Source organism: Mustela nigripes, chromosome 12 (assembly GCF_022355385.1).
Source record: "Mustela nigripes isolate SB6536 chromosome 12, MUSNIG.SB6536, whole genome shotgun sequence".
Classification (NCBI taxonomy): Eukaryota; Metazoa; Chordata; class Mammalia; order Carnivora; family Mustelidae; genus Mustela; species Mustela nigripes.
The window spans coordinates 133280190-133307287 of record NC_081568.1 but is presented as its reverse complement, the minus strand read 5'-3'; the positions used below and the strand labels follow the sequence as shown (position 1 = coordinate 133307287).

At 47.2% G+C, this 27098-nt stretch overlaps 1 protein-coding gene across 4 annotated transcripts in view; it reads left to right on the top strand.

Moving 5' to 3' along the window:
* Positions 1–27098, top strand: part of MCC (MCC regulator of WNT signaling pathway) — a 436925-nt gene that overhangs the window by 364123 nt on the left and 45704 nt on the right. For all 4 annotated transcript variants that reach the window (XM_059418381.1, XM_059418382.1, XM_059418383.1 and 1 more), the window contains 5 exons: positions 820–1026; positions 18827–18973; positions 19920–20009; positions 21091–21239; positions 25744–25884. In XM_059418381.1, the coding sequence (XP_059274364.1) occupies positions 820–1026; positions 18827–18973; positions 19920–20009; positions 21091–21239; positions 25744–25884 (734 nt within the window). The remainder of the gene's footprint in view (positions 1–819; positions 1027–18826; positions 18974–19919; positions 20010–21090; positions 21240–25743; positions 25885–27098) is intronic.

The following is a 27098-nucleotide window of genomic DNA, read 5'->3' as shown; positions in this document are numbered from 1 at the left end:
CACTTGGCTTATGCCTTCTATGCCAAAGGGCAGCAGATGTGAACGAATAGTTTCTGAAACCAAGCAGAATTACTTCTTCCTTTTTTTCCCCTAATTTTATGCTTGTCTCTTCTCCATTAATACTACATTTTAAGTGAATTTGTAAAAATCTCTCCAAGTACTATTAAGAGTCTATTCTTTTTAGCTCATATCTGTTTTATTAATTAATGAAATCCCTGCTGTCTTAGAAGCATCCACAATGAGCTTCGTCTTTTCTGTGTCACTGAGGTTTATTTTTGTCTTTTACATCTTGGGACTGAACCTCATTCACACCCTCTGAATTCTGATATGACACCGAAAGCTGGAAATGGCGATGTGACTTCTGCCATCTCGGAGTTGCAAACATGGGAGACCTATAATTTGGGAAACCTCAAGCTAGTTTTTCTATGCTTGTTTGCAACGTCACACTTGCACTATGAAGCCCACTAATGGGCTTTCTGTCTGCTTCTATGTGTTTACCAACTCTAGAACATGGACTGAGGACTCAAGCATTTGTGTGGATGTGGCCGTTAGATCCACAGATAGACAAACATACCATATAGGAACTAGGTTGTTCGCATTCTGGGGACTGTTAAGAGACACAGACTGTGGCCCAGGCGAGTGACAGAGCCTTCTCTGAAAACGGGGAGAGGGTGATTTGGGGGTAGTCATGGCTACCATTAGCATTGAAAGGATCATAGAAGCCATTCCCCTGTTGACACTTGCTCCCTGTCCTGCCTATTTTTTTTATCCTCTCCCTTGTCCCAGAGAACCCACTGGACTTGTTTTTGTGTTTTCCAGACAGTCGAGGAGATTGAAGGAGTACTTGGCCGGGACCTGTATCCCAACCTGGCAGAAGAGCGGTCTCGTTGGGAGAAGGAGCTGGCCGGGTTGAGGGAAGAGAATGAGAGCCTGACCGCCATGCTGTGCAGCAAAGAGGAGGAGCTGAACAGGACCAAGGCCACCATGAACGCCATCCGGGAGGAGCGGGACCGGCTCCGAAGGCGGGTGAGCGCGCCAAGTCCAACATGGCCAGGCCTTCCCCCTCGGGCTATGGGGCTGGAAGACAAACAAGCATATAGAGTCAAGGGCAACCCCAAGAGTTTTGTGGCGTTCATAGTCTTGGGAATCTCCTGCCCTTTCTAATCAAGAAGTCATTCTCCAGAGGGGAGTAGTTTGAAAGCACTGAGATGTGCAGGTAAGATTTAAAAAAAACAAAAAAACAAAAGAAAACCACTCTTGTCTGGAATCACAAGTCTAAGTGGATGGTAAAATTCTGTCAGCGCAGTGATTCTCACACGTTTCTCCAGGATATGCATGTGTTCCCCAAGCTCAATTAGAGTGTACTTCTTTTAAGATAGACCAATAATATTTTATAATTCACAGAAATATATAGACTTTTCCCCTCTGCAGTTCCTTCTATAAAGTTTTCTCTAAATTTATGGTACCTGCTGTCACCTGCAGTGAGTCTAATGTGAAATGCCCTCTCCTCTGGGGCATGTAGGAAGGTTATGGACACATATGCGTGTATGTGTGTGTATATGTATGTACACGTGTGTCGTTCCTGGCCATCACCCCAACGTACCAAATGGTTCTGTGGCCTGCAGCCGCTTCCAGAGCTACTTGCCTAGGACATACACCCATTGCAAGAGGAGCTGATATTTCAGCGGAGTCATGTTTGGGAGAGTTGTTAGAGCCCTCTGTTTTCTAAAGACGGAGGTTTTTTTGTTGTTTTTTTGTTTTTCTCGGGAACCCACAAGTACCTCTTTGTTTCTCTGTGAATTTGATTCTGTGATTAGTCTGGAGTAGAGCAATGAGTTCTTCAGTCAGAAACATACCCTCTGAAATTCACTTTGAATGACTAGACTGGCTTTACTCTTTCTCAGTCTTGGCGGTATTAGCAGCTTGCTTTCCAGTTGTTCTGAGTGGCCGTACTACACACAGATAAAGCCAGCTTAGAGGGGAAAGGACATCTACTAGACCCCTCATCCTTCACCATCGCTCTTGCTCCCTTACTTTTTTTTTTTTTTTTTTTTAAGATTTTACTTATTTATTTGACAGACAGAGATCACAAGTAGGCAGAGAGGCAGGCAGAGAGAGAGGAAGGGAAGCAGGTTCCCTGCTGAGCAGAGAGCCCGATGCGGGGCTCCATCCCACAATGCTGAGATCATGACCTAAGCTGAAGGCAGAGGCTTTAACTCACTGAGCCACCCAGGTGTCCCGCTTCCTTACTTTTAAAGACCATAAGGTCAGCCTCTGTACACCAGTCTAAATGCACACACAAGTTTTCTTGGTTGCCATTATGCATGAATATGGAAGAAATGACCATTTTGAACATTACCAACTCTTACCCTCATTTGTGGCTAATGTCATAGTTAAAAGGCCAGCATTCGCACCTCTCCTATCAGAGCATGATTTTGTCTGAACTCACGTGCCTGACCTGGTTTTCAGCCCCCAGCTGTACGGAATGCCTTTCTCCAGCCTGGCATCAGCAGGTGTAAATCATCCTAGTCAGCAAAGACTTTATCTGGGCAAGCTGATGAAATGTACTTAGGGCTGAGGCCCACTCCGCCTGGAATTTCCTGGGTTACACTCCCTGATTGTTATGACTAATGCCCTAATTTGGCATGCTTGCTATTAGTGTGCACATTCTGATGGTGCACATTTCATGAAGGAAATGCTGGTCTTAGTCGTAATTGCACATTGTGGTTTAGAATAAATGTCCTCCGCTCAACTTGAGTTACTAATGTAGAAGATAGCCCTGCATGGGGACAAGCAAAGGATGAAAAGCCAGTTTCCCTTCTGTCCAAGAATGTTCTCCAACTCTGGAGGTCAGCATTAAGAACAGTACAAGGTGGTGGTACTGTTACGATGTACCTGGGGTCACAGCTTGACCTTCCAGATCACTGTGAGCCTTGAGCAAGTTACTAACCTCTCTGCACCTCAGCTGACTTCTGCCTTAAAGTGGGAATAAGAATGGTATCGAAGGCAGGAAAATCAGTTAATGCTCCTAAAGCACTCAGACAACCTTCATTCTGATCACACTTAACTCCTTTTAAGTTTTGTAATTAATATGGTTTTAGATCATCTGGATTTCCATTACATCCACATCATAAACTGTTGAGGAACTTGTGTCTCTTCCTCGACTGGAAATGTCCTCAGGAGTGTGGACACCAACCCATGGCTCATTTTCCTGCATTTCAGAACTAGTTGCGGGTCTCGTGAAATTTGCTAACTGCCTCTGAATGCCAGTTTACTAGACTTTCAGTGTTGGCTTCTTTCCACCCACCACCACCCAGTATATTTCATTTCCCTGAGGAGGAATCTGTCTCTTGTTGTTCATTTTCTTCTGTTCTTCATTATGTGTCGCTCTTTGGAATGACGGAGGAACGGTTTCATTTCCATCTCTGTGAAACCACGTGATACATGGCTTGATGGCCCTTGCTGGTTTTAGAGCAGGTCTGAATTCACAGTTCATCAGAGTTCCCTGAAAAGCAACTAGGGCCACTTTTTTTTTTTTTTTTTCCATTACCCACATTCACTGTATAGAATTCGAACTGACCAGATCAATAGGATTGGTGCTTGCCCCCCTCGCCTGTAATTAAACAAAGTGCTCTCAGTAGGTTTTCTAACCCTTGCTCAAGATTTAATTAAATTAGATCTTTAATGTCAGTTAGCAGATTGGGCTACTTGGCAGAGCAGTAACTAAGGAGCAACAGGCAGACAATTTTTATTATTGGCCCCAGCTCATTATTAAATGAGATGATCATTTATTTCTGCATGCTCGGTAATATAGCCACTCATTTCCTCACACTTAAAGAAGTGGGCTTAATTTAGGCAAGGTAGAATTAATTACCCTAGAAAGGAAGCACTCGGCTCTTCATTCATTGATTCGTTTCACAAATATGATTGGCTGTCTCCTCTGTGCCGGGTAGAGAGGTTGCAGTGATAAGCAGGACACAGTCCTTGGCCAGAAGAATGTTGGGGAGACAGGCAGGTCAAGAGGTTGTTTCCAGTGCTGTAGGGAGGGTAGAGCACAGAGGACACCTGTACAGTCCACAGGAGGGACACTGGATAGTAGGTCCAGCTTCTTTACATTGTTTTTATCTCTTACCTAGTAGTTTAGGTCGACTGCCAAGTAGCAAAAATGATCAGTGCTTTCCTCAGGTAGTTGAGTAAATCATAGTCTGGTAAAGTTTTTGGTAAATCTGTGACCACAAGCTCATGGTTCTGTAACCCACTGAGTCATAGACTTGAATCAAAATTAGGCCACACAAGTTCCTTCTGAGATTTTGTACAAATTCTTCGAAGTGTTCTGCAAATTCATGGCCTAGGGTGATGGTGGGAGTTTGTTCTGTGTACACATCCCACCTAGGTATTTTCAGCGTATCTGGAAATGAATTTCTTCAGCTTCTTCTGGGCTTCTTTCATCCTTGGGATCTGACTTCTGCTTTGAGTCTCTGGCCATCACCACAGTCAGTTCAAGAGACTAGAGGACACACTGTCTTGAACTAAATAAAAGTCACTCAAATCTCAAATTTTTCCCTCTCTGTTTCTTCTGCTTTCCCTCCACATGTCTTAAAAACCCTTAGTGTTAGTTAATTGACTTGTCTGGGGCAGGGGAAGGGAGCAGTATTTCCACTAGTGATAAGTCGGTTTTTTCCAAACCTAACTGTGGTGTTACTTTTATGAAGGGATTTCATTGTTCTGTGTTTGTAGGACCCATGTAATACAAATGCAATCCCCCAGTTCAGCTAAAATCTTTTAAAATATAAACGAGAACTCAGCTCCAGATTTTTTAATGTGGCTCCTTGGCCAGGAAACAGGACAAGTAAATTTCTAGAATGCTACAGTGCCCATTTCCTCTACCTTAACCCCATCTTACTAAATAGGAAGTAGCCCCAAATCCCTGGTAATGTCACCTTTAGGAAGGAAGAAAGGGGAAGCTGGGAAAGGAGGAGGTAAAAAGAGAGAAATTTCCTTCACACATTGTACTCTCTGAGGACCATGAACGCTGAAGCATTTCAAAGTAACAATCCTGTCATATATTCCTTTGGGCCGTCTTTTTTTTTTTTTTTTAATTTAAGGTTGTAGTTTTATTATTTTTTTTTTAAGATTTTATTTATTTAGTCAGAGAGAGAGAGCAAGAGTGAGCACAGGCAGACAGAGTGGCAGCCAGAGTCAGAGAGAGAAGCAGGCTCCCCGCAGAGCAAGGAGCCCGATGTGGGACTCGATCCCAGGACGCCGGGATCATGACCTGAGCCGAAGGCAGCTGCTTAACCAACTGAGCCACCCAGGCGTCCCAAAGGTTGTAGTTTTATTATAACAAATACTCAGAAGCAGCCAAAATAAGGAGGCACAGCTCTGGAAGGGGTCCAAAGGCAGACATTCCTGTTGTCTTCTCCAGGTAGAACCCTGGATGATGTTACCTCCTCTTCAGGCAGCACAAGAGTATTGCCAACCAGGGAAGCTCACTCAAACTTCAGTATCCAGAGTTTTTATTGGAGTTTCACAATGTAGGCATCATTGATTGACTTATTGGCCATGCGGCTGAACTCGGTTTCCAGCCCCTTCTGCTTCAGTAAGATGAGGCTGAGATCGGGTAGGCTGCTTTTAGGTTTGTGCTTCTGATAAACAGGCTGGGGCTGCACGGTGTCTGCCCTGTCCTCCTAGAGATCCAGGAGAATGCAACAGTCCAGGGCTGTGCAGCTCTGTCAAGTATGCAACACACAGGTCAGGCGTGTGTCCCATGAACTCACCAACCAGGGCCATTTACAGAGCATCCTCTTCTATGACCTCAAGGCCCTCCCCCTGGAGCCATTAGTTCTAAATCCCATTGGTGTCAGTTTCTAAATACAGAACTGGTTCCACACGCCAATTCCGCTTTCAGTATTATCTCCAAGGGCACTCATCCCATCAGTGGTCACGTTTAAAGAAGCTGGAAAGGAGAATCCAAATTAAGCCAAGGGGCCTCTTAGAAGCTCCTGTGTGTTTTACTGTGTAGTTTTTTCTACTCATTCATTCATTTATAATATCTATTCACTAGGAGGCTACCCACCTCTACCAGGAAATGAGATTTCTACTGTCACACTGACGTGTCCCGAGCACGGTCTGTCTCTGAAGCAGCCACTTACTTGGTCTGAACTGTCTCCTGTCATATGCTAAGTCAGTCTCTCTTTGATATTTTTAACTGAAAACCGGTAACAGTGGAGATATTTCTGGAAGTGAAATTGTTGTGACCTTATGTAGGTTAAATAAAGATTCATCTCCGATTTGCCTTCCTTGGCTTTGAGTCCCATCTGAGCTCTTTCCGTTCTGCCTCCCCCTCCATGATGCTTTTCTTGACCACAGTGTCTGGATGTGGAAAATGCAGGGCTGCAAAATGGTACTTTATATTTACTATGAATTTGTATGTGTATAAATTTACATTGGCTATGTGTGCATGTATTTAAAATAGACCAGAACAATGTAAAAAAAAATCTCAAAATAGTTATGGTGAGGAGGGGAAGCAAGTACCTGGGAGTGTCTGTCAGAGGCTACTCAGAATTTTCCACAGTGTTCTGATTTTTTTTTTTTTTAAGATTTTATTTACTTATTTGAGAAAGAGTGCACGCACAGAGGGAGAAGAAGAGGGAGAAGCAGACTCCCCACTGAGCAGAGAACCCAACGTGGGGCTCGATCCCACGACTGTGGGATCCTGACTTGAGCTGAAGGCAGGCACTTACCTGGCAGAGCCACCCAGGCGACCCTGATTTTATTTTTTAAATGAATGTGTTTTTTTTTTTATACCTTTTTTTTTTAACGATTTATTTATTTATTCATTTGACAGACAGAGATCACAAGTAGGCAGAGTGGCAGGCAGAGATAGAGGAGGAAGCAGGCTCCCCGCGGAGCAGAGAGCCCGACGTGGGGTTCGATCCCAGGACTCTGGGATCATGACCTGAGCCGAAGGCAGAGGCTTAACCCACTGAGCCACCTAGGCGCCCCTAGGCATTTCTTTATAAGAAAAAGACATGGCTGGTATTAGCTCAGCTTACATTCATAAACAGTTTGGAAAGAGAGGAAGAAAGCGAGAAAGACCACCTGTGATAACACTCCCAGCCCTAATCTGGCCACAAAGGAGGGAGCAGAGAGGAGTGGGGTCTGTCTCCAGGGCTGCTCTCCTCCCAGCTGCTATTTTGGGGGTCTCAGGTGACTCTTCTCTGGTGTAGCTGATCCGTTAGCCAAGATGAGAATAGGCTACCCAGCCGTGACAAATGAGCTCCCTTGATTCCATTGGCGTGGCACCCTGGAAGAGCTCATTTCTCGCTTGCACGGCATGTTCTGCACAGGTGTGGGGATACGAGCACACAGAATAGCACAGAGCTCTGCTCCGTGTAGTCCCTGGGCGGGGCAGGCTGATGTCACCCATCATCTAAAACGTCCCTTGATGGGACCCACCCCACTCACCGTCCATTGGCCAGAACCGGACAGATGCTCCCCGCAACCACAGAGGGACTGAGAAATGTGAAGGAGCACGTGGATATTTGCGGAGCAGAAAATGTTCCTAACTCAGCTGGTTTGTTTGCTTTGAGCTTGACGCCAGATAGACTTGGACGTGAATCAGGGTGCCAGAGAAATGGGCTGTCTGCCCCTCCATCTGGCGGTGGCTCTCCGTGCGCGTGTCGGAATCATTGAAAACTCTTCTGGAGGATATGTGCCCAGGCCCTTCCATGAGCCACCGAATCAAGGAATGGGGCGCAGGACCCTGGCACGCTTCTGCTCGTCTTGATCCTGGCAAGCGCTCGAGGAGAGGAAAGAGAACGATCCCTCAGTCACCCACTGGACGTGGGCCAAGAGCCTCTCTGGGCGTCTTCACCTCTGCTCCTGCAGGGCGAATCAAAGAGAGGACCTCAATTTTTCTGGCACCTTTTCCTCGCAGCTGGACTGCTCTTCCTGGGCCACAGTGTGGTGGGGATGAGCCCTGTCTCTGGGCAGGAGCCACTTGCTGTAAAGAGCCTGCCCTGCTCTGTCCGCTCTTGGGGGGTCACAGGAGCGAGAGGAAGAATGGCAGAGAAGGATGTGATTGTCCTAGAACCCAGCAGGACATGGGCACCCGGGGGCCCCCAGAGGCAAAGAGGCATTGGCTGGCATGGTGTGTAACTCCCCATGCGCATCTGGGAGAGGAAAAGAGCTTTTCAAGGTGCCACTTAGCCACTGTGATCTTTTCTCTTTTTTTGTTTTTTCCTCCCCTCAATGCAATCCTGATAGCTTAATTTTAAAAACCTGCTCATATTGATAGTATTACATTCTCTGAACATTTTCAGAGTAAACATTACCCCTCTCAGACTAAAAACAGATCCTCTGACGGCAAAGCAGGATTTAAAGCCTAAACTTTGAGCGTTTGCTTGTGACAAGCAAGGATGTAGGCACGTCTCGTTTCCTGTGTTCCAGAATCCTACAAGACCGCTGCTAGTATTAAACCCTTCTTAAAGATGAGAAAACGGAGACCCACAGAAGTTTGATAATCTGGTCCTAGTCCTCGCCGGTGCCAAAACTGGGCCCTGGTAGCCTTCTTATGGGATGCAATTTCATTGTCCTACTGTCCAGATGCTTTTCCTTGGTCCTCTTCCCTCTTCTTCTCATTCTGTCACCTGCCTCCACACAGGCTCGAAGTTAGTAAACCATCCTCTGTTATGGTAACATGGGCACCAGAATCCTTGGGCTTCGACAGGCCAGTTTTGTTAGCATGGTAAGACAACAGTATGCGAAGGCAAAAGGAGTTTGTTTCATAGAGGATAAGTGACCTGTATGTGTATTTCTCTTGATCTGAGCCCAACAGAGTGTCACTGGTAAAACCTATCACCCTTCCTCCTATGGTCTAAGGAGGGGTGAAGTGTGGGATCCGAGGCAGAGATCCCATAGAACTATGAGTCTTTTCATGTCCTCTTTGGAAACCATTCCAGGGACTCTAAAAGGGAGTCCTACACATTTGTGTCACGGAAAGTGTGAGGTAACACGCTCTTCTGAGGGCACCGGTGTTTGCTTCTCCATCCCTGGCCTCTCTTCTCCAGCCCCTGCTCTGAAATCCCAGGTCAGGCTGTTCAAAGGGAGACTGATGGACTCAACTACTTTCTTGAGAGCCCTTTGTTGGAAAGCTAGTAAGAATGAGGAAGGCAGCCCAAACTGACCTTTTCCCTGTTGGTGGCCATTTTGATGATCCGATCCAGGTTCTTCAGTGGTCTGTAGAACAAAAGAGAAAACAGTGCACCTAGCACATCTTCAGAAAATGGAAATGCTTTTGGGTTTGTTTCCCTTCTTCTGTTCTGTGGTCTCCCCTTCCTCTTCTGTTTCAGCCTGCACAAAATTGCCCTGACCAATGAAAATACAATGTTTCCTGAAATATAATGTAAAAATGAGAGATTCATAGGAACAAATGTATCCTTTCTGTAAATAAATTCTGATTCCTCATTTGTCTGAGGGTTCCAAGAAAAAGTCTTATAAAATCAACATAATAGAAAACAATTTAAAAAAAGGAAAAATGTCTTAATATCAACAATGACAACAAAAATAAAATGTGATAAAATCTTTTTTTTTTTAAGATTTTATTTATTTATTTGACAGACAGAGATCACAAGTAGGCAGAGAGGCAGGCAGAGAGAGAGGAGGAAGCAGGCTCCCCACGGAGCAGAGAGCCCGATGCGGGGCTCGATCCCAGGACCCCGGAACCATGACCTGAGCCGAAGGCAGAGGCTTTAACCCACTGAGCCACTCAGGTGCCCCAGTGAGATAAAACCTTGAGGAAGAGAGCCGTTCTTAGCAAAATCTGGACTTGGAGGAGGCTGTTCTCTGAGAAGCAGAAGGGCCCAACTGCACAGACCCCGTCGAGGAGAGTTTTTATGGCTTGCTGGTTCTGCCCCTCTGCAGGGCCGAAACAAACAGTGAAATTATGAACTACAACATAAGAGCTTGAAATGACAGGCTCCCCTCACCTCCCACGAACACGGCTGCACATCATAAGGTGAGTGGACCCCTCCAGCAGGTGACCGTGTTTCTAATCCTGCCCAGGACTCCCGGGCTGCCTTTCATTCCTGCGTGTCACCCGTCTGTGAACCACATTCACAGATGACTTCATCCATCCCGCAGTCGTCTTGTCTGCATCCCTACAGCTGTCCTGGGAGATGGAAGTGTCCAGCAGCTGACCCATCTTACACTTGTCCGGGGCTCCCTTTTTTGGTAGACCTACCCCCCCGCTTGGGAAACCCTCCCCTGCGCCCACCCCACTGGGTGCCAGCTCCGGTTCCAGAAACTTCATCACCAGCATCTTGCCGTCTGGCTCCCCTGATCTCGTAGGTTCCTGATCTCTCATCTTTGTATTTACTTTCTGTCATTCATTGGCTTTTATTTGGGCCTGCGAGGGCAGAGAGATAAGCCAACAACGTTCCTCTGTCAGAAGCACACTCAGTGAAAGGTCCCTCACTTTATTTTTTTTTTTACTCCTTTTATATCCCATTCCCTTTCCCCACTTTGCATATGTCTTTATACACAGTGTTTTGTGTCTTGCTTTTAATTCACGTACATGTTGTTGTGCCGTAGGCGCCTCTCTCTCACTCAGTACTCTGGATCTGCCCAGATTGCTGTGTATCCCATCGGGCCCGATGTACTCACGGCCGCCTCATAGTGTGTTGGGTCCCCACCATGTGGGCCGAGCCGGACAACAAGACTTCCCACTGCCACAGACAGCCTTATGGCACATGGGCCCTTGCCCACGTCCCCTCTGGGACCAGGTGGGATTTCCCCTGCAGTACGTGTCTAGCAGTGAGTCCTGGGGCGCGTCCTCCTTGGACTAACCATTACAGGCTGGCTTTGCAGAACACCTTGCCAGTCCCTGCCCTCATGGGCAGCATAAGAAGAAGGTTCCTTCTGTCTCTACTTCTTGGCCAGCTCCTGTGCGTACCAAGATCTCTTCCAGAGGGTTCTCTTTCTGGGTTTAATTTCCTGGCACCAGGAAGCGTGCATCCTTAAAGAGTCCTTTCAGTAGAGGTCCACGCAGGGCAAACTCCTGATTTTGGAGAATGTCCTTGTTTTTGCCCATGCCTGGCATGACGGCTGCATAGCTTCCTGTTGCTGCTGTGATGATCTGTCACAAGCTTGGCTGCAAAGAGCACGGACCGGGGATCTCACCGCCCTGAAGGTTAGAAATCCAAAGTGCATCTTACTCCCTAACAGCAGAGTAGTGCCACGCTGCAGCCCACACTCCTTGACTCGCACTGTGTCCTCCAGCTTCGAGGCCAGCCATGGACTTCCCTCTCTAACTGCCTCTCCTTCCAGGATGCCTCCCGTGGCTGGCATCTGCCAGATAATCAGGGATAATCTTCCCCTGTCAAGGCTCTTCCATCTTTTCTGCACGTTTCCTTCTGCCATGGAAAGTTACAGATTCACTATTTTCTAAGGCTACAATGTGGACATCTCTGGGAGCCATGGTTTGGTCTACCACAGTAGTTGAGCTAGGTATTAAATTTTAGGGCGATCATTCTTAGTCTTTGGAGGTTTTTTTTTTTTTTCTTCCATTACATTCAGCAAATTACACAATGAGACTGATCCTGTGTTCAAGGTGCTGGCAACACAGCAGTGAATGGAACAGACCACATGCTTGCTCTCAGAACCTAAGGTGGCTCTGCCTCCCACCAGCTTGAAGATGATCTCTTTATTCCTTTTTCCCCTACATGTGCCTTACAGTGTTGCTACATATGCAATAACATTTGCATCCTCATTTTCCAAGTAGCTTTAGCGGCATAACAAACCACCCTGAACTTAAAAGACCTAAAAACAATGACTTATTCCTATCTGGAAGTCCATAGCTCCCCAGAACTGTGCAGCTGGCAGCCCAGCTCACCTGGGCTCAGATGTGGTTACAGTCAGACAGTGGCGAGGCCAGAGTCCTCTTGAAGGCGTCCTTCAAGACATGGGGGGAGGCTGGCTGTCTTCTGGGACCTCAGCAGGTACTGTTGGTCAGAAACTCCTGTGGGCCTCTTCTCTAGGTGGCCCGGGCCTCCTCACGGTGGAGTGGCCGGCTTGTAAGAGCCAGCATCTCTAGAGGGAGCAGGAAAAACAGATTCTCCTGGTCTAACTTGGCCTCGGAGGCTCTGAAGTATGGCTTCTGCTGCTGTCTGTTCCTTAGAAGCAGCCCTCCAGGCCAGGCGCAGGCAAGGGGAGGGGTCTGGGACTCGACCCCTTGATGGAGGGTGCATCAAAGAGCTTGTAGGTCTCGACACCCTGCCACCTGTTAGAACTCAGGGTGATGCCTCAGTGTTAGGACTCAGGTCTGCCTCCACTTCTGGAAAGCACATCTCTTCTCAGATACTGTTTCTCCGTCACTCCCTGCATTGTCTTCCTCTGGAACTCTTTTACAAGTACGTTGGGCCCTCGGTGGGCCATTTGTGGCTCCAGTGACACATACATAGTTTGTATCTCTTTAGCTCCCTGTGCTGTGTTCTGAATTAATTTCCCTGCGCTCTGTTTCAGGTCACTCATTCTGTTTTTGGTTTTATCCGGTGGAGAGGTTAACAAGTACATTGATTTTGTGTTGTCAGCTGCCTTTTCTGCTATGTGTTTTTCTCGTCCACCTATTCTGGTTTGGTGGCTGCCTGTTTTGTTTCCTAATTCCTTACTTTTTAGAGAAATTACTCCCTTTAGGGGTGCCTCGCTGGCTCAGTTGGAAAAGCGTGCCACGGGGCCATGAGTTCAAGCCCCATGTTGGGTGTAGGGATTACTTAAATAAAAAACTTTAAAAAAAAAAAAGGAAATTAATCTTTGTATCTTTCATAAGGGCCCTATGCAGATTGATTATGACATAGTTTGCTGTTTGCTTGCTTCATGTTTGTTTCTTCTCGGGTGGCTTCCTCTCTTGCTGTAGATTGCTGCCTCTCCTGGGTCACCAACCCTTCATGCAACCATCCCCCCATGGCCAGCCCCTTCCAGTCACGGGAGCATTGTCTCCTGTCCACCCTCCCAACCCTGCATCATTATGTGGGTGATTTACAAATTAAGTCTCTGAGGCAACCTCCGGCTGGCGAAATCCAGACCAGTTTTAACTCATCATTGCTAAGATAGGACCCTGTAGTACATAGATACTCAAATACTATGAATTTGGACTCAACACCTGAATGCTGGTGTGGGATTTTGGGTTCTTATGGTTGACCCCTCCCCCCCCCCCCACCCCCCCCCCGGCAAGTTCTAGGGCTTCCTTCTGGCTTCCTGCTAACAGTTAGTGCGCTGGTCACAGAAGGGTGGGGCGGGAAGGTTCCAGGCTTCCAGAGGAGGGTGCGCACACAGACAGCCTGACTCGCAGGGGCCCCTCTCCGCCTCTCCTGGCCCCACACGCTACACCCTGCTCTCCATTCCCTGGGCTGCAACACCACCTCCTTCCTAACCTCTGTAGCTTTCTTTCCCACTTCATTTCTGGCACCTGGAGATTTCACTGCCTCTCTTTTAACCTTGGCAGTGAATGTCTTTCTCATTATTCCTCTTTTATGCTACATTTCTATGCACCCTTAGGAGGAGGAGTGCCTGTTTACTTTAGTTGAGGCTGTCATGTGCTGGAAATGGTCATTTGTTTTGTTTCCAGACCGTTATTCCTCCCATTTTTTTCAGTCTCCTCATTCTTATGCTTCGTATACCTGCCAAAGCTGAGTCTTAGCCCGGCCAACCTCCTCCAGGTTAGACAGGCCACCTCCTCTTGCGTATTTGATAGAATTTGACTTTACCATTCTGTTCCTTCCATCAATACTCTTCCTTCCACTTTGCATTTACAGAATGTGCCCAAATCTTTCTGCTAATGCCCTAAGCATGTGTTTTTCACTGTTATGGTTTTAATCCGTTTCTTATTCTTTACTATTATTTTCACGAGGTCTCCAGAGTTTGAAGAGAACAATGCATTTACTCAGCCTACTGTCTTGAATGAAAGAGCTCAGCTGAGTTCTCAGCGCTGCTGTGTAAGCTTTTTTCTTTTTTCTTTTCCGATCCTCATTCAGCTCCCTTCCTCGTTTCTGACATCTGCTGTTCCCTCCCTCAATCCTAGCAGAGGACCTCAGCTCTTTTCTCTTAGGGAAACAAACTGTCAGATGGGGGCCGTTGTGTTATCCACCCTCTCTCTCCCGTCTGCAAACTCATCTTTCTTACTGCCAGTCCTCTCCTCTTTCCCTTCTTTCCTGGAGCCAAGTCGCGTTCTCGTCTGTCCGTGGATCCTTCAGCTCACCTGGCTCTGTGTGGGCTCTCCTCCCCGTCCTGCCCCTGCCCTGCCTCGCCTCATCAGTGGACAGCCTCGTCTACAACAGAATTCCTAAACTATATACCAGTTCTGATCTCCTTCCCTTAGGTTATATTTCTAACTGCTGGCGGAGTATCCTCTACCCTTCAGCATGTCCAAAGCTAGCATCTTTAGTTCTCTCTGGAACATCTGCTCCTTCCTACGTTTTCCCCATGGTGCCGAGTAGGGTCTGGATTCACTGAATCACCCGGGGTCCCCCAGTTTGGGGTTGTTTGTTTGTTTGAACTTACTTGAATGGTTCTAGAACTGCTCTGACCAATACAGTAGCTACTGGCCACACACATCTACTTATATTGGAATTCAAATGGGCTAAAATAGAATACAATGAAAAATTCCGTGCCTCGGGTCCAGCAGGCACCCTGCAGACTCTCAGTAGCCACGTGAGGCGGGAGCGGCTGCAGAACATCACCAGTGTCACCAGAAGTCGTGGAGCGACGCAGGTCTAGGCTGTATTCTGCCATTTTTGCTCCCATCTCACTGCGTTTGAACCTCATCGTCTCTCTCGACTCACCCCCCGTTTCTTGCTCATTTCAGTTCATCCTCTTTTCCTAATCAAATGATCTTTTTATAAGGCCCTTTGCTCCCTTTGAGAGTCGTTAGGTTATAAACGAGAAATGCAGAGTTCTGGCATTTCAGTGTCGTGTCCTCCCCCACCCTGCTCGACCCTGCCTCTGTTGCCTGTTCCTTTTCCTTGGCTTGGCGAACAGCGACTTGACCTCCAAGACTGAGGCCCAGCGTTTCCTGCTGTGGCAAGGCGGAAGCAGTGTTTCTTTTATACTTGACGTTCCCATTGATATACCCCTTTTCAGGGTACGTTCACATGGCAGTGTTTGGTTAGACTCCAAGCCCCTAATAAAACAAAAATTTTACTTTCATACCCCATCATGTTTCCGATACATGCAAGAGATTGACTCCTTTTTTTTTTTTTTTTTTGAGAGCGAGAGCATGCACGCATGAGGTCGGGGAGGGGCAGAGGAAGAGGGATAGAATCATATATAGGCATGGAGCCCGACCTGGGGTTTGGTCTCATCACCCTGTGATCACAACAGCCAAAATCGAGAGTCGGACACTTAACTGACTGAGTCATCCAGGCGCCCCTGCAACAGATCGACTTCAGGGCATCCTAGATGAGGACTGGCTATGTGCTCCCTTCTAGAGAAATGAGAAAAAATGACCACTCAAATCACATCTTGTATTCTGTTGCCAAACTCCAGTTGAGAAAACCTGGAAAAGGTGATGAATGACCTTCCTACAGGTATCGGTTCCTAGTTTGGGGTAGTTGTGATTCCTGGCCACCCCCCTGACTCCAAACCCCATAGTTTGTAGAGACAAACATATTTTTTTTTAATACAATATTTTCAGTGACAGATGGGGATATTATGTAATTACCCCAAACTCAGTGGCTTGAAACAACAGAAATATGTTCTCTCACAGTTCTGGAGTCCACGCAATCCAGGTGTTGGCAGGGGAGGGCCTCCTCCAAGGGCTCTGGAGGAGAATCCTTTCTTGACTTAACAGCTTCTGGTAGGTCCCAGAGGTCTTTGACTTGAGGCCAGTCTCAGCCCTCTATCTTTATTTGGCTTTTTTCTCTTTGCCTTTTTTTCCCCCCTTAAATAATCTCTATGCCCAATATGGGGCTTGAACTCCCAACCCCAAGGTCAAGAGTCACACGCTCCACCAACTGAGCCAGCCGGGTGCCTCACATACCTCTGTGTCTTAAATTTCCCTCTCCTTTTCCTTACATAAGGATACAAGTCATTAGAGTTAGGACCCAGCCTAACCCGGGATGATCTCATCCTGAGATTCTTAATTTAATTTTATCTACAAAGACCGTATTCCAAAATGAAGTCCCATTCACAGGTACTGCGGGTTTAGGACTTGAACTTGAACTTGTCTTTTGGTGGTGGGGTGGGGGTTGGGGGGTGGAGTGAAAAGGGTATGACAAAACCTGCTGGAGGGAATAAGAACAGGAATGGAGACAATCACAGCTGAGTTTCTCCCCTCTCCCAAGCTTCCCCGAAGCGGAATCAGCAAATTGGCTGTAGCTTTCTTTTCTGTGCATTTATTCATTTAAATGAATTAGGACCCCTCCCCACCTCCAATCAAGAACAGAGAGAAGGCTGTTTAATCCAGCCAGCTGTCTGTCTTCATGACAAGCTTGCTCCACTCCCTTCAGACGGATTTTCTTCGCAGCCTAACAATTATCATTAAAGGATAAAGCGTAGACCAAAAATAAACATGTTTATCATTCTGTAGTTTTCAAAGGCGTCCTCTAGGTCTAACACTTTTTAAACGAAAACGGTTATTTAGATTTAGAAATCGTCTTAAGCACGCATGTCTGTGCACAAACAAGCCGTGGAAAGATCGGAAGAAAGAATGTTGGGCACCTTTCCTGTTTTTATTTTTCACTGCTGTCTAAATTTTCCACAGTGGACGTGTTTTACTTGAGTGATGTGAAGAAGAAATGTCTTTCAATGACATGGGTAGTTTTTATGCCGTTTTTGTAAATTCCCCAGGACAATTTATTTATATTTTAAAATAAGGTCAGTGGGCCACTTGCCATTCTAGGAACTGACCACGGATTGTTTTGTGAATGATTCAGATACTCTCTAGAATTTGGAGTGGTGTTAACATTATTAATTATTCAGGACCTCATCAGATTTTCACAGCAGGAGCAATGGAAATCCATGGTCACCATTAGGGAGGTTTCCTGGGTTTCAGGAAGCCAGCCTGACAGGAAATCAGGCCCTCCCCCTTTCCCATGCGCCCTAACGAGGCATCTGCGCCATGCCTCTTGGTTTGTTGAGGACCAGTCCAAAATGAGCCCTGCCATCTCTCACCAGCAATGCCCTTTGGCTTTAACAAGCATGTGTTTTTCTGGTCTTTAAACTATTCTGCGGTCTGCCCTGTGTCTGGTGTGCGATGAGGATGACTCGTGTTCCCATTAACCCCCCGTTACTGGAAGCCACAGGAGAGCGTGAGGCACTTTTAGCTGTTACACTGTTGAATGCAATTCGCTCTGAGGGAAATTTCCTATTTTGGCTTCTAAGATGTTGATGAATTATTGAAACTTCAATTACTTTTGGTTCTCAATTTAGCAGGATGGAGACATCCAAGATACTTAATATAAAAAGCTTTTTAGTCGCTTTTAGAGAAGGGTTTGGTGTCAAGGATGTGGGTGCATTCCTCCTGTCTCTGGGACTAAAGTGCTGTGTGGCCCTGGGGTCCCTTAGGATTCAGGATGTGAGCCCCCCGCTGGGAGTATCTGCAGATCCTGGGAACCTGTTAGAGATGCACATTCCACCTAGTAAATCAGAGTCCCTGGGGATGGTGCCCTGGGCTCTGTGCTTTAACAAGCCTCCTTGTTACTGGGGCACTGACAAGTTTGGAAAGCCCTGACTTAGATGCCTCAGTGCTAATTCTTCCCAGCAGGACCTGGTGCCTGTTTCTAAGGACACGGGTGTGCTGTCATCAGTTTGCCCTTCACGGTAGACATTGTACCTGATGACGAAACTGTGATCAAGGTCATCAGACCAATTTCTAACAATTATTTTCACTTACTTGGAACATGTCTCACTTTGGAAATCATCCAGCCATAACCACAGAGAAGAGACTTTGGGCCTTTAAATTGTGTGTAGGTAAAGGTGTGTTCCAAATGTAATTCCAAGGGCCCGGTGTTTCTCTTTTCTGCAGAAAGACTGTTTAGATATTCCTTCCGGGTTAGATATTCCTTCCAGCTGTCCCTGCGTAATCCCATCCTGAAGTCTCCTTGGGGGCGGGGGCTGCAGGGGCTTCTGTGTCTTGCCCTTGGCCTCCCCTCCTTGCCGGTGCACATGGCTCTTCCACACCATGCAGTTCTTCAGATAGAGTGCATCACCCTGATGCCTGTGCGCTCATACAAGGTGGTCTCCCTCCCCCAGCTTGTTTAACGCCACCACCAGAGCCGGCGCCTCCTCATCCTGTCCATTGTGGTCTGGGCGGTCACAAGACTCTGTCAAGTACCATCCCTTCCTTCCCGGTCGACTAGGGATGAAGGCACATTTTCCCCTTTTCGCCTTCCTACCACCCCCAAGGTAGATACTTACAGCATTCACATGCACTTGCACTGAAAATATTTGCTCTCTCTTCCTCCGAACTTTGAGCTCCAGGCGAGTGGCGGTTTCATTCCGGGTTCTCCCTCTGCAGAGCCCAAGATGTTCAGGCCTGTGAGGCAGAATGGATAAACATTCCTTAAAGATGGTCCTTCTACCTTGGCTGGGAGCTTTCAGAGCCTCAGAAAACATTTTTAGATCCTATTTGTGAAGAACAGATGACGGCCGGCCTGTGACAGGTCTAGTTAAGAATACGGCAGACTTTCATGTGGACTCAACTAAGTTAGTTTTAATTAGCTCTTCAGCAAAGCCTGGCTCTTCATGGAAATGATGACCCAGCCATCTGGCTATTTTGCTCTTAGGCCAGGCAAGCCACCAACTGTGTCTAAAGTTTGCATTATTGTTTCAGGTTCGAGAGCTTCAAACACGACTGCAGAGCGTGCAGGCCACGGGGCCCTCCAGCCCTGGCCGTCTCACTTCGGCCAACCGCCCAGTCAACCCCAGCACTGGGGAGCTGAGCACGAGCAGCAGCAGCAATGACATTCCCATTGCCAAGGTGAGCTCCAGGGGAGGACGGGAGCCCTGCTGTTTTATCTGGAATCCACACCAGTCTCTACCAAGCATGGCCATTGTGTGGGCATGGGATGACTCACAGAGCCCTGAGGAGCTTCCCTTAAGTCTCTCGCCGACCTCCTATACTAACTAACCCACTGGTGGCTTGGTCTGTCTTGACTATGATCTGGATGCCAACTCTCATTAATCAGCCAGCGGGAACAGGTCACAGCTGACCAGTCGTAGTAGAAAGTGAGATGTTTTGTCAGATTCTACCATAGTAAGAGGTGGATGGATAGTTGCTCTTGAGGACTGAGATTCAGCGCAGAAGGGACCCTGAGTAATGAACCAGTGGGTGCCCTTCTCAATAGGACCACCAGCCCTGTCTGCAGACCAGTAGGTTCTGTTGGGCAGGCCATAGCCGTTAGAGAGCAGCCCCTTCCTTCACGTATGCTGAGAGCGCCCCAGAGGGACTGTTCCCAAGACACATGTGCTCTTCCCTGGTGGTCTGCTGGTCTCTGCAAGGAGGGTGGTTCTCAACCATCCAGTTGAATCAGTGGGGTCAATCCATCATTTCTCAACCAGAAGTGATTCTAGTCCCCCCTTCCCCCCAAGGGATATTGGACAACGTCTGGAAACATTTCTGATGGTCACCGCTAGAGTGCTAGTGGCATCTTGGGTCTAGAAGCCAAGGGTGCTGCTAACCATCCCACAGGGCACAGAAAAGCTCTGTACAACAAAGAAAGTCCTACCCAAGCTGTCACGAGTGCCAAGGTTGGAAAACCCCCAGTAAAACAAATTGGTGGTAACATTGGGCGAGTGAGTTATTTTTAGGAAATTGAGGAATCCATTGAGTTGCCATGGCTGAACAGTAGCCCTGTACATGCACAGTCTCAAAGGTTTATCTGGAGAGTGAGGTGTCATTTTTTGACAGTGTTTTGTTTTTCCAGATTGCTGAGAGGGTGAAGCTCTCGAAGACCAGGTCCGAGTCTTCGTCGTCAGATCGGCCGGTCTTGGGATCAGAAATCAGTAGCATAGGGGTGAGTGTTCGCGAGAAGCCAGGCAAGAGAGTGCCCAGTAGGGCCACACAGATGGCAGAACTTCCCAGCTTGACCTCCTGTGAGCACGTTAATTATAAAATAAATCATACCCCATTTCCCTTCAAAGGATCTGATTAAAGGGTACGGTGGTTTCTTCATCCGGGAATTACTTCTTAAGCTATAAGACTTTCTCTTTTTCTCTACCTGAAAACTGTCAGAAAGAGGCGATTTAGGTCTCATTACTGGTGATGGAGATGAAAGTCTTCAAGTAACTGCTTTACATCACCCCGGTCCCCCGAGACCAAGTGGGTCAGGGAGCTCTAAAAGAATTTTACCTTTTACACATGCCTCTTAAAAGGGAACGTGTTCTCCAGGGAGGATGACTGCTGCCTTTGAAGTGCAGCCCAGTGCTGGGAGAGACCGGAACCTTCTCGCTTAGTACCAAGGGTTTCCATCTGGAGAGCCTATAGACCCCTTGGGGCCATAAGAGCTGATGGATGGTGAACAGGGAGTAGCTTTAGTTCCCTAAGGAATATTGTTTTAAGCTTGGGGATGAGGCTGAAAGAGCTAGCTGTTTGATCCCCAGGGGTGGGGAAAGCCTGAACAGTACTTTTAAAGCCCTGATTTAGAATTTTGCACTGAGAAAAATTGCCTGCATCAGATTCGGCGCCAGGGCCAAACTGTGAAAATAAAGGAGCCGCTGCTCTCTTTGGCTGCAGCAACCAGAGATGGGGGCCCGGAGGCGCAGGGGGCTCAGGAAGGTCAGGGGAGTCCAGGCTTTGTTTGATACCCCAAAACTGGAGAACTTTAAAGAGGCGTGCTCCCCCAGATCTGCTGCCCGGCAACACAAGCCTAGAGGATACAGCCATATTTTGATCCTGTTGTTGTACTATTTTCGCAGTAGTAAACTTTTTTAATCATAGAATCATGTTATACAGACAGAGAAAAATCAGGGTGGCCATCTTCGGGTGCCTGATTGTCGAGGAATATCGACTGTAAATTCTTCTGCATGCAAAGTGTGCTGGAGGACTGGTCCCTAAAGCGACCCTGTCTAGAGCGGGATTCGTGCCCACCCATGCAGGTATCCAGCAGCGTGGCAGAACACCTGGCCCACTCTCTTCAGGACTGCTCCAACATCCAGGAGATCTTCCAGACGCTCTACTCACATGGATCTGCCATCTCGGAAAGCAAAATTCGAGAGTTTGAGGTGGAAACGGAACGGTTGAATAGGTAAGGAGATATCCTGTATATTGGAGCGGTGGTGTTGTGGGGGGTGGGGTGCTGCCCTCCTTTGCTTTTCAAAGAGCAATTCAGATGGGCTTATGAACTGTGACACAGCCGCTGGTGCGTGGGGAGTTCCCACCTTCCTGTCCATCAGAAGAGTGCTTACGGCCCTCAGGGCTGGCTTCGTGGGCGTAGGCCTCGTGTTTGGAAGGAACCCCCACTTGGCTTTACTGCTCTACTGTCACCATTTTGATTTCTTGGGGTGCCTGGGTGGGCTCTGTTGATGAAGCATCTGCCTTTAGCTCCTGATCCTGGAGTCCTGAGATCGAGCCCAGTGTCGGGCTTCTCCCTCTCCCTCTGCAGCTAACCCTTGTTTGTGTGTGCACTCTCTCTCTCTCTCTCTCTCTGTCAAATAAATGGATAGAATCTTTTAAAAAATAAAAATGAATTCTTAATAATGTATGAAGCAGGGTTCCACCTTTTCATTTTGCACCGGGCCTTGCAAATTATGTAGTAAGTCCTGGGAGCTATTCGTAATGAATGACAAGTAGGTCAGAAAGACAAGATGGCTACGCAGTGTGTAGGCCTGTGCTGCGGGGAACCACAGAGAGTGGCTCCGGAATGTTGAGTCAGCATCCCAGGGGCGCCTGGAGCTATCAGCAACCAGCAAAGGCAGTCTGATGGGTCTGATCGAGGCATTCCGGGATTGACCAGGCATGCTGGTCTAGCCCTCCCTGCTCCTCTGGAGGGTTGCTCAATCTTATTCATGTTCTTTGTGAACGACGCAACCCTCCATCCCTACGTTCTATCCCACTTAGCCCTACTTAGAATCACTTTAAGCACCCCGAACTGTCCTACTTAGAAAAATTTTCCAGTTCGTTGGATTCTTCCTAAATCTCACAACAGAGGGAGTTTGCACTCATGCCTCTTGGCAAAGACTTGGCTTGTAGGTCATCCCTGTGATGAGAGTTGCTGAAAAAGCAAGGAAGGACCAGGGCCAAGTCCTGGTAAACCACTGACTCACAGTGGGTCCCGCAGGGGCAGAGCACAGTACTGAATCCCATCCAAGTGTGGTGCGGCTGGCCTTGACCCACCAATCTTCAGTGGGAGAGCATAGTCAGAATTTGAAAGGCTTGTGAACTAACCGGAAAGAAATGTGGATGCCAGTCCCCCTCCTCTGTTGCTTAATGCCATTCCCCTGGTGTCTGGCAAACCTGAATAAATTAAATTATCATATTAGTCCTCCCTGATTTGATGCTGTTTAATATAGTGCTTGAGGACTAAGGAAATGCAGCAATCTAGGTCATTTCAAATCTGGAAATTAAATGGTTTCCTTATTAAATCCAAAATACTTAAGAGTGACAATCCTGATGATTACCTTGTAGCAGTAAAGAAGCTGCCCTCTCAGTGCGGCTGGGAGTGCTTAAGAATTGAATCAGATATGCCCTTTGCAATTTAATGAAGTCAGATGCCTTCAGGGGCCCTCTGTGAGTGAGGATCTCCTTTCCACAGATTCTGGGACTTAACAAGCCTGCTTTGTGGTTGAACTTGGCGGTGGTTCGTTTCTTCTCCATCTGTGCACCTAGGAGACACCAAAGAAAGGGGAAGCATTTGGTGATCACGGCTCACGTTTATTCCGTGTCTCACAGTTTACAGAGGGTTCTCACAATCACTTCATCTTCAGCTTGGGAGGACAGAACAGTCCCATTTTGTAAATGAGAAAACAAAGGCTTCCATGTTGAGCGACTTGCCTTGAGTCCAGAGCTGTTAAATAGCCCAGCTAGAATTCTTCCCCTACCCCCCGCCCCCACCCCAACCTTGGACTTCCCCTCCAGTGTCTTCCCTATGACCATAGCTACAACTAGATGCAGGAATAACCTTAGAAATAGTCTACCAGTATGCCCTGATGTCTGTTATTAAACTACCTAACCTTGAAGTCAGGGGCCCTATTCTACCCACCAAAATGAGAGCCCTTAGCTTTGTGATTGTGCGTGGGGTAGAAGTGTTTCCTGACTTAACAAATCTGTTTTAAGCATCTACTCGGTGTTAAGCTATTTGTCGTGCAAAGGAGAATGAGACAGACAAGGTCCCTGCTCTCGTGGAGCTTCTATTCTATTCTGGGAGCTGGACAAGAAGCAAACAAAAGGAGACCATAAGAAAACTCCCAGTAAACAGGGCAGTGTGATAGAGCAGGGGCAGGGGTGTTGATTTTTAAGTAGGCTCCACGTCTAGCAGGGAGCCCGGCCCAGGGCTCGAGCTCACAACCGTGAGATCAAGACCTGAGCTGAGATCAAGAGTTAGACGCTCAGCCAAAGGAACCACCCAGGTGCCCCCAGGTGGCTGTTGATTTTAGATGGGTAGCCAGGGAAGGCCTCTCTGAAGAGACAGCTGTAAGTTGCGATTTTAAGGGGAAAAGGAAGCATCCATATGACACATTGAGATTCTTACAGAGCAATTAACAACCTTAAGGTGGAAAAGAAGGTTGACATGAGGTAGGATCTGTCCACAGCCCGATGGAACTGAAAGAGAGTGAAGGAGAAGTCACACGCAGTAAGGGGGCAGAGTCGGCAGGGTGTGGTGGGCATGAATTTTGAGGCTGTGGACCAAATTGGCTGTTTATTCTAAGTGTCACTGGAAGTCTTTAAAGGGTTTGTTTGTTTATATAGCAGAAGAACAGGTTCCGTTTAAATTCTGAGAGCTGACTCAGGTGTAAAGAATGGAAGGAGGACAAGAGTAAAATGCAGAGCAATGAGTGCAGTGGCCCAGCGTGGCCAAGGTGGAGGTGATGGGAGGAGATGCCGGGCAGTGGGTTTGGTGGTAGAGTCAGTGCAAACTTCAGCTGGATTAGATTGGGATGTAAAAAGAAGGGATGGTCTCGAAGATTCTCACATGTCTCTCCAATATTGTTGGGTGGATGGGGGGTAGCATTTACTGAGATGGAGAAGATAGAGGAGGACAGGGTTTGGGTAAAATCCAGAGTCTCATTTGGTAATGTTAAGTTTGAGGTGCCCTTGTGATATCCACATGGAAATCTCCAGAAGCAGTTGGAGATGTGAGACAGGTACTCAGAAGAGCTGTCTGGGCCAAAGAAATTTGGGATCCAGAGGAACATAAATGTCTATTAAAGTCATGAGACTAGATAAAATCACCCTGGGGAACAGGGGGAGTACTGACAGAGGAGGGCAGCCAGGACTGAGTCCTGAGGGAATGCCAACCCCCACAGATTTCAGAGAGAATAAAGAACAAACAAAGGAGACCAAAGAAATGACCTTTTAGCCAGGAAGAAATCCAAAAGGGACCTATCATACCCCAAGTGAGAGAGAACACTCTCAGAAGGAAGGAGTAGCCTGTTAGTGGGGTGTTGCCTGAGAAGGCCCCTAAGATGGGATTGGTCACATGGAGGTCTGTGAGCTAGCTAAAGAGTTTCACCTACTTAGTAGGGACTGTTTTAAGACATCTTCATGTCAACAAGAACACAGAAGTATGTTCTTGTAAAACCTTACGCTGAATTAAGCTTGGAGTTCCCAAAACCTCTCAGTGGTTTGAACTATATGCTTACCGGATATCTCCCATGTTGGAGTGAGTGTCTCTATGATCTGCTCTAAGATATGTGGTCCCAAGATTGATCCCTCCACGGCAAATGGCTTGCAAACCCCTTACCATTTCAGGAGTCACTTGGATTGTGTATGTGTGAAACCCTCTGTGTTGGTGGTCAGAGTACTATAAATGAGTGTGTCCCTGGGAAATGAATCATTGCATCCAGAGCCTCCGTCCCAGGACAGAAAGCAGAGAAGCTGAAGGCTTATGTTTTTCGAACTTTGCAGTAAACTCATTTGCTCTGAATTTATAGTCCCGATTCCTATAAATTGTGAGGTTCCTGCTGCCTGTCCTACCAGCAGTTAGCAACTGTGGGACCGTCCAACCTGGAAGGAGATTTGGGCACAATCCTCCGTTCCTGGTCCATTGCGCATTCAGGGGCCGTTAGGGGCAGTTTCTTACTCCCTGATTCATCTGTTGCTTTTGCTCTGTAGTGAACGGTTAAGAGTACAGGATCTGAAGTCAAATTGCCTGGTTCAAATCCCTGGGCAAGGCACTCAACACCTCTGTGCCTGTCCTTGCTCCTCTGAGAATGAGGATAATCATACTTCATCCAAAGAGCCATGGTGGGTTATTAAGCACGGGGTTTTAACAGGTAGTAGCCCTTCCTAAGGGCTTGAGGTCACATGGTTGACCTCTCTCCCTGGTAGGTACCCAGCACATGCTCTGTCCCGGGCTGGGTGGGAAATAACCTAGGGACATGTGTGTATTTCTCAGTTCACACAGAATTTAGTGGTTCTCCTGCTTAGAGCTGCTCCATTTATTACTCCCATCAGTTACATTTGCTAAAACCGCTGACAAGCTCACATCCTAACAGGTGTGTCTGGCCTGGATCTGGCTTAGACGACTCCAATATTGGCAGATGAATTGTAATCCTACTGTGAAGTCATGGAAGATTTTTCTCCCTTTGCAGCCGCATCGAACACCTCAAATCCCAAAATGACCTCCTGACCATAACCCTGGAAGAATGCAAAAGCAACGCAGAGAGGATGAGCATGCTGGTGGGAAAGTACGAATCCAACGCCACCGCGCTGAGGCTGGCCCTGCAGTACAGGTAGGCAAATGTGGGCCGGGCGTGCGTGTGCGCATGCGTGCGCGGAAGTGCATGTGCGGATGCGTGCGCAGAAGCGCCTGTGCGGATGCGTGCGCAGAAGCGCCTGTGCGGATGCGTGCGCAGAAGCGCCTGTGCGCATGCGTGTGCGCACGCAGGGCGGTGCGGAAGGGGTGGCATTTTAAAGTAGAAATGCATCCGTGGTAACTTGCCTTAAAGTGGAAACCAGGTTTTTAGAACGCATTGGGGTGGGAGGGTTGGACCCGCAAACATAGTGTGATACATATTGAAAATTCATTAGACCTTGTGGCAGTGAACAAAATAAGACTAACGAGTATGGTGTCGGAACACTGGTATGTCTCTGCGAACGTGTTGAACGTGAATATTATTGAAGTAATATCACTCAAAGTATTTATTTTCATACTTGTATGCCCATTTGTTGCCTTTTCCCGTCTTTTTTTCATTGTCCTATGTATTTTACATGGTTATAAATCCGGGACATTCTGTTTCTTCAGTTTATGGTAGTTTTGTAATGTTTCATACTGTAGGGATGGATGGCGGTGTCCCCCGCCTCAAGTTTATATATTGTTTTATTTACTCATTTCTCTAAGAGACATTTAGACTTTTGCTGACTTGGGATATTAAAAACAATTTTATGGTGAATAATTTAATACGGATAATGCCTTCATCCTTTAGACTATTTTCCTTTGGAGAAAATCTCCAAAGGAGGAATTACAGGTCAAAGGATGTGAATATTTTTGTGGCTCTTCAGGCATACGTGCAGTTTTTTTCCCCACAAAAGCAAGCCAGTTTAAGTGACTGCTGTTCATCCATCGACAAGCAAGCAGTATATGATTGTACCATTTTTTTCAGTCCCATCAGCATTGGAATTTCTCTGTTTTCAAGTGACTGTTTGTTTCAGAGTGACAAAGCTATGCATTATTGTTTTCAGGGGTTTATTAGTGGTTCCCTTTAGGCATATTTGCCAAGATCCAGAGTAATGACTGTACCTTACTCTTAGAGTCTTCTGAAAAGATCAATGTGTTTTAAGAGACTTTGTTTCTTCACAAAACAAAATCAAACTCCAAAAGCTTTGAGACCAGGGGCGCCTGGGTGGCTCAATCCGTTAAGCATCTGACTCTTGATCTCAGCTGAGGTCTTGATCTCAGGGTCGTGAGTTCAGTCCCATGTTGGGCCATACGCTGGGAGTGGAGCCT